This window comes from Dioscorea cayenensis, chromosome 3, assembly GCF_009730915.1.
Source record: "Dioscorea cayenensis subsp. rotundata cultivar TDr96_F1 chromosome 3, TDr96_F1_v2_PseudoChromosome.rev07_lg8_w22 25.fasta, whole genome shotgun sequence".
Classification (NCBI taxonomy): domain Eukaryota; kingdom Viridiplantae; phylum Streptophyta; class Magnoliopsida; order Dioscoreales; family Dioscoreaceae; genus Dioscorea; species Dioscorea cayenensis.
In genome coordinates this window covers 3,626,696-3,633,225 of record NC_052473.1, presented here as the reverse complement: position 1 = coordinate 3,633,225, position 6,530 = coordinate 3,626,696, and the positions used below count along the sequence as shown (strand labels likewise).

At 34.9% G+C, this 6,530-nt stretch overlaps 1 protein-coding gene across 2 annotated transcripts; it reads right to left on the bottom strand.

The window, feature by feature from the left end:
* Window positions 1-832: 832 nt before the first annotated feature.
* LOC120253232 (putative U-box domain-containing protein 42) lies at window positions 833-5,223 on the bottom strand. 2 transcript variants are annotated; one of them, XM_039261565.1, is made up of 4 exons: window positions 4,859-5,223; window positions 3,414-4,543; window positions 2,991-3,300; window positions 833-2,742 (listed from the first exon to the last, which is right to left on the bottom strand). In XM_039261565.1, exons 1-4 carry the CDS (start codon window positions 4,938-4,940, stop codon window positions 1,163-1,165), a joined length of 3,102 nt encoding a protein of 1,033 aa, XP_039117499.1. In that variant the 5' UTR covers window positions 4,941-5,223; the 3' UTR covers window positions 833-1,162. The 2 variants fall into 2 exon arrangements, with proteins under 2 accessions (XP_039117499.1, XP_039117505.1); XM_039261571.1 differs by having other exon boundaries at window positions 834-2,742; window positions 3,414-4,520.
* Window positions 5,224-6,530: the final 1,307 nt, after the last annotated feature.

Here is a 6,530-nt window from a genome sequence, read left to right as displayed (position 1 = left end):
CTGATCTTATTTGTTCATCCTGTGATTGTTGAATTGAATTCATTGCTCTTTGGAGAATTATTCATTACACTCAAGTACATCAAGTTGGAATTTTTTTTGTTTTTAATTTAGTTGGAAGGACAAATTGAAAAATAAGAAATAATACTAAATCTTTTAGCTATAAAATAAAATTATAATAAGTATAATTGGAGTATTGAAGAAGTACTATTTATAGTACTGTAGCAATATTGTTTAAGCATTTTTTCCGCATCCAGGTATTGTTTATAATAATGTTTCAAAAGGGTTCGGGTCTTCTATGGGAGGTGTTGTATCCCTCTCCTTCATGATTGCATGACAAAAGAATTTATTAGATCTGTTTGGTTCTTGAAAATCCCTTGGACGTGCACGTGGCAGAACTTTCATCGCTCCACATGGCATCTAGCTGGGTTAATAAATTCCTAGGTAGTCAATGAGGCACTGTAAGTAATGTACCATCATGCCTGTCTATCTCTTGACAACCTCTTAATGAGGCGACAGTTGTTGTTTTTGTCAAAATAAAATAAAATAAAATAATTATTCAAATATAATTGAACCCAAAAATTCATGTTTATAGAATATGAAAAAATGCTTAAGCTAACAACCTCTTGATCTATTAGCACTTAGTTTCTTTATAAGTTGGTTTTGTCCTTACCGAGAAAGTGAGTTTGAACTTCAACTCATGCATAATAAGGGCATTGATGAGTTAACGCATTAACTCTTTGCATGTGCACGGCTTGATGTAGCATGTCCATATTCGTCCCAAAAAAAATTGCTTGAAGTCACAGCGAACCTAAAATCCATCTATTTCCAAAAATAAAACAATGAAACTTTTTCCCTCCAATCCCTTTTTTTTTAAAAAAAAAAAATATTCCTCTACATATATAATATGAAGAAGCAAACCATATATATACAAACCATAGATTGATTTTAAACAGCAGTGAAGTTCCTTGGCAAGTTAGACTTCTTCAAATGGCTCAACATGTTCTGAGCCACCTGCCTACTTCTACTATTTCCATGCTGGTATGCATCCTGCAGAACCTCAGAGAACTGTTCATCACCATACAATTCCTCTCCCTTTTTCACAACAAACCTCTCTATCACCCAGAATGCCTTCTGCCATATCCCATCCTACCATAGTTTGATTTTAAACAGCAGTGAAGTTCCTTGGCAAGCTAGACTTCTTCAAATGGCTCAACATGTTCTGAGCCACCTGCCTACTTCTACTATTTCCATGCTGGTATGCATCCTGCAGAACCTCAGAGAACTGTTCATCACCATACAATTCCTCTCCCTTCTTCACAACAAACCTCTCTATCACCCAGAATGCCTTCTGCCATATCCCATCCTGCTTGTGCTTCCTCAGAACTCCCACTACTTGCTCCACCAGCTCCATCTCACCCAGCACCTCCAAACTCCTCTCCACATCCACCTTTTCATCCAGCAATGTGCATATTGCTGACAATGCTGCCTCTACCACCTTCACATTCTCATGCTGTAAGCATCTCACTAATTTTCCTAGTGCATTGGACTCCAACAAGCAGAATGTGGTTGATGGTGAGCATGCCCCTCTGTGCACTGGGCATGGCTTGACTCTGCTTTCCCTTCTTGATCCAATGCTGAAGACCCTGGGTAGGAACTTTGTCATCTTGGTACTTCCTCTTATCTCCATTGATGGTTTTGAGAGGTTTACTGTCTCTGAAGACAGGTTTTCTAACCCAATTGCTGACATTCTTTGCACTTCATCACTCCCTGATTTCCTTACTAATAGCTCTGTGAATACTGTTGTCAGGTTCTGCTCTTTAGCCATTTGGAGAATTTCATGGTCATAGAGTGTGGTGGTGAACCTCAGCAGAATGCCCACAAGGCCTTCGATGTAATGCCTCTCATGTCTTCCTATTCTTGTTTCACTTCTCTGGAAGTTTTGTATGTTGTTTATGATTATTGGTATTGTGCCGCTGTGGAGTAGTGCTAGATTGAGGGTAAGGTTGTGGTGTGGGAGTTTAGCTACTAGGTTCACTGATATGGCATGTTTCTTTGTGACTTGATCGGTTTCTAGCTTCTTGATTAAGCTCCCTGGCTGTTCTCTGGTCTTGCATAGTGCTTCTGCTATAGTGTGTCCCATGTGTGTTATGAGTTTGATGAGTAATTTGCCAGAATTGATGACAAGATCTTCGTTCTTGGAATTCAAGAATTCAATGACATTGTAGGATGCTTCGGTTTCTTTCATCACTGATACTATTGCTGCAAAGGGTTTGGGTAGTTTGGTGAGGGATAGCAGGATTCTGATGAGGTTTTTATTTAGTTCGGCAGTGTTGGAGTAGCGGAGCATGTGCACGATATTGTAGATTACATAGTCTGAGGCCATTGTGTGTCCATGTTTGTAAACTTGGATAAACCGGGGATCAGCTCCGGATTCAAGTATGTTTGCTATTACTGCAGCAGACTCTTCCTTGGAATCCACTGGCTCGTCGTAGATTTTTCTAATGAATATCTCATCAACCATTATAGGTACAATGCCGGCTTCGATTAGTGTTGTGCTGTTTGAGTGGTGAGATGAGAGACGAAGTAGAGCTTTGAATGCGGCTTTTCGGGAAAACGTGTTCCCACATTGGATCATTTTGATTAGAATTGGCGACATTCTCCTAGCAACATAGTTTTTCATGTCATTCCCAAGAACAAGGTCCCCTAAATAGCTCACCATTTCAATCTGCATCTCTTCGTCACCTGCTTGCAGATGTTTTTAAGTTCGTGAGAAAATATTAGAGAATATATTGCATTCTATCATACTATAAAATTTGTTGATTGATTGTATTATTTGGAGCTGTTTTTATGAACATGCTTAATATATTTTCATGTTAGTTTGAAGAATTGTGTTAATTAGTCATCCTATACAAATGGAGTTTGTCTTATGGATTCAACTGATGATGAAAATTTGAAATCATGCATACCATGCATCAAAGAATGGGGCTTACCATCAACAATATGGTTTAGAAGGGGCTCCAATAGACCATTTTCTGCCATGCATTTGATATTATCTGGACACTTCTCCATGTTTTTCAGTGTTTCTCCTGCTCTCTCTGCACTGACAAAGTCTGTGCGTTCATTATATTTCATTGTGATTAGCATCAGAATAGCTCCGGGAGTGGCTCCGATATTTCTGCAAATTATCTCACTCTTCGAAAGTTGTAACAACAATGAAAGCGACGCATGCTTCTCTTGAAGGTGATCACTTGACAACATCTTTACTGCTGCAGTAATTGCTCTTGTTTTTGCAATGATTTCCTGAACATGACAAAGCCAATAATCACAAAACTTTTGCAAATTACATATTCATGGCATGGAAATGAAATAATAGTCAACAGTAGAAACTGCAGGTAATTAAAAAAAAAAATTACCTTTCCTCGATCATCCTCAGCTAAACAACGGAGAGCTTTTGAAGTTTCACATCTCACATCCCTGTCATCATATTCTAGAAACTGTGCCAGTATCTTTGTAACTCCAAAATTATGCATCTTCAACTTGTTGTGTTCTCGTTTTGTGCAAAGGTCTTCCAAGTCCCTTATTGCATCCAATATAACACTTGCCGAACTTGCTAATGATAATGCAGTCTGAGCAATTCTCATTCTACTTGCTTCATTTCTTTCTTTCCATTCGGTGATCATGGTTTTCAATGCTAAGTTGGTGCTGAGAACTCTACTATGTAATTTCTGCTTCGTGACTGGACAAACTATATCCTGTGAATTATTCATCAAATTCTCAAACCATTTCTTGATTGCCTTCCTTTCATATGTCACCCCAGTTTCAATTGTGACCGGATCATCCATGACTTTCTTCGTTAATGGACAGAAAAATGCCTCATATAAAGGCTCTATCTGCTCTGCTAATTGATTTAATGTCTTACTCGGCGGAATGTTTTTCCCATGGTAATACATTCCTTTGAGAAAGTCCTTCAAGCGTGGCATCTCTCCATCACCAATGTTATTATCAGTTGTTTTGAATTCCTCTTTTGAAGTTTGAACTTGATATAAATCTTGTTCCCCTTCCATATTGTTCTTCAAAGATACATCGGTGTCAAACTGAGCATTTTGCATCTCCTTTGCAAGTGATTGAATTGCAGTTCCGGCGTACTTGTGATTCTGAAAAATGTTTGATGGTATTGTGCCAATGTCCTGCCCAATGCTATTGACCACCCCCTCTATCTGTTCAATGATGCTTTTAAGCTCACTAGCCGGAACTGATTTAGCTCCGGAGTTACATTTTTCGACTAATTCTTTGGCAATATCTACTTTTGCAGCTAAACACCGCAGAGTCTCTGTCGTGCTTGATGGCACATTTTCTGCTACTTGCAACTCTGATAAGGCTGGGGTTGTTCGATGGAGGTAACTTCCGAACTCTAACAAGTTTTCTTTTTCAATATTGACTTCTAACACCGATGACATGATCTCCGAGATAGAAGATAGTATGTACTTAGTTAACTTAATTTTCTCATCTTTTGATATATTCTGTTGAATTTGAGAAAATAAAACTATCAAAAGTAGTACAATTCTATTGATATATCAAATTCCTATTTGATAAACATACAATCAAACTGTTATCTACTCATGAACAAAAATTGAAGTTAAATGATAGCATGATCTACAAAAAAATGTTCGAAATTAGGAACATCGGAATCGTAAAAGTTCGTTCAACATAATTGGAGACAACTATTCTATAATTATCATGATCTTAACCAAACTCAGCATGTTTTGGCATAAAAACTAAGAATAAAGTTCAGTAATATTTTCTTCATGAAGATTATATCAGAAAGATGAAAAGAACAGAAAACAAACAACTTGCTTACCGACATCCAACTGAAATCCTACTTCTGTTGTTGATCTCTGGAACTGTGGAAATGATTTCCTTTCCAATAAAATGAAGAACATTTTAGAAGAAAAAGAGAAACAATGTTGAACTTGTCTAAAGTTTTGATTGGTTCTTTACTCTTGATTCTCACCACCCACAAACACACACACACACACACACACACACACTCACACACAAACTTGGAAAAGGACTGATTGAAACTATAATGAATTGAAAGTTGATTTGCATGACTTTATAACAAGATGAAGGATTCTGAAATGTTGAAATTGAGTTGCATATTTATTTCTCATTTGTTCTTTATGTGTTCACATAACACAAAGTAGGTGTAGTTGTTCAGAATGAAAGATGCTTCTGGTTTTGAAAGTCAGAAAGGAATACCAACTCAAACTACTTTATATTATTATGAATTCAATATGCTTATCATTTCACTTGGTCAAAAGTTTATATTTGTGGGGAAGGCCCTTTATAGAAATAGCATAAAAACTTTTTATTAATTGGTCCCTCATCTTTGGTGGATTTCGACTTGACAAGTTGATATATACATCATATTTATCATGGTAAATATATATATATGAATATATATGTATACATTTTTTTTATTATGATCTTTCTGTTGATCTATTAATTTCTCATCTTAGGTACTGGGAGCTTTATAAGAGGTTGACATCTTCTAACATTTTTTATTTTTTATTTATTTTATTACTATTATTATTATTTTTTGTCATATAAAAAATGTGGACTCAGAACCATTTGCTTAAATTACTTGCATCAACTTTGTTTGTAGGAAAAAAAATTACTATTTATCTTTTTGACTAATTTCAAAGGTGATTAATTATGCCAATGTGGTGTTGCTTGTCTTTTCAAAGAACTTGACTTGGTCATATGTGGTAGTTCAGGTTGATTGCTACTTTATTTCTAGGGGAAAAAATTAGTTCAAAAATATAATCCAGATTTTTACAATTTTAAATTAATTTCCAAAATGCATTGTTCTTTAGTTTTTTTTTAATATTTTTCCTTTTTGAATTCATAAGAACAATTTGGATATGGGCTTTTGTTTTGGGCCCAATCCATCGATAATCCAATTTATGATATTTAACTGACAAAACAGGTGGACTATGTGACATGGCTCAAAATGCTCTCTCTTTATTGTCAGGAAAAAAACTTTAAAAAAAATTTTTTTTTAAAAATATATATATATATATATTATTTTTCATCAACTGTGGATTGTGTCCTTAGACTAGATGTAATTCAGCTCAAAATTGAGTAGCATAAGCTCAAAATTAGCTTAAAAAAAAAATTATTTGAGTTAGTGTAATTTTAATTTCAAAAACTTTAGTCTAACTCAATTTTAAAATCGAATTGATTCTCAAACTACATTTTTCATTATTAAAAATATATAATATAAATTATGTAATATTTTTAATATAATGATATATTATATTAAATGGTATATATGGTTTTAAAAATTTATAATATATGCGTATATTTCAAAGTCATCGAACGCTCTGGACTTCGAATTAAAATTAATTTTGAAAGAAAAATTTAAGCTCAAAATTTTTAAGTTGAACTCAAAATTTTACTAAGTTGAGCTCAAAGCGTTTATTAATAACTTGATCAATCAATACACATGTTTTTGGAGTTTTGAAACA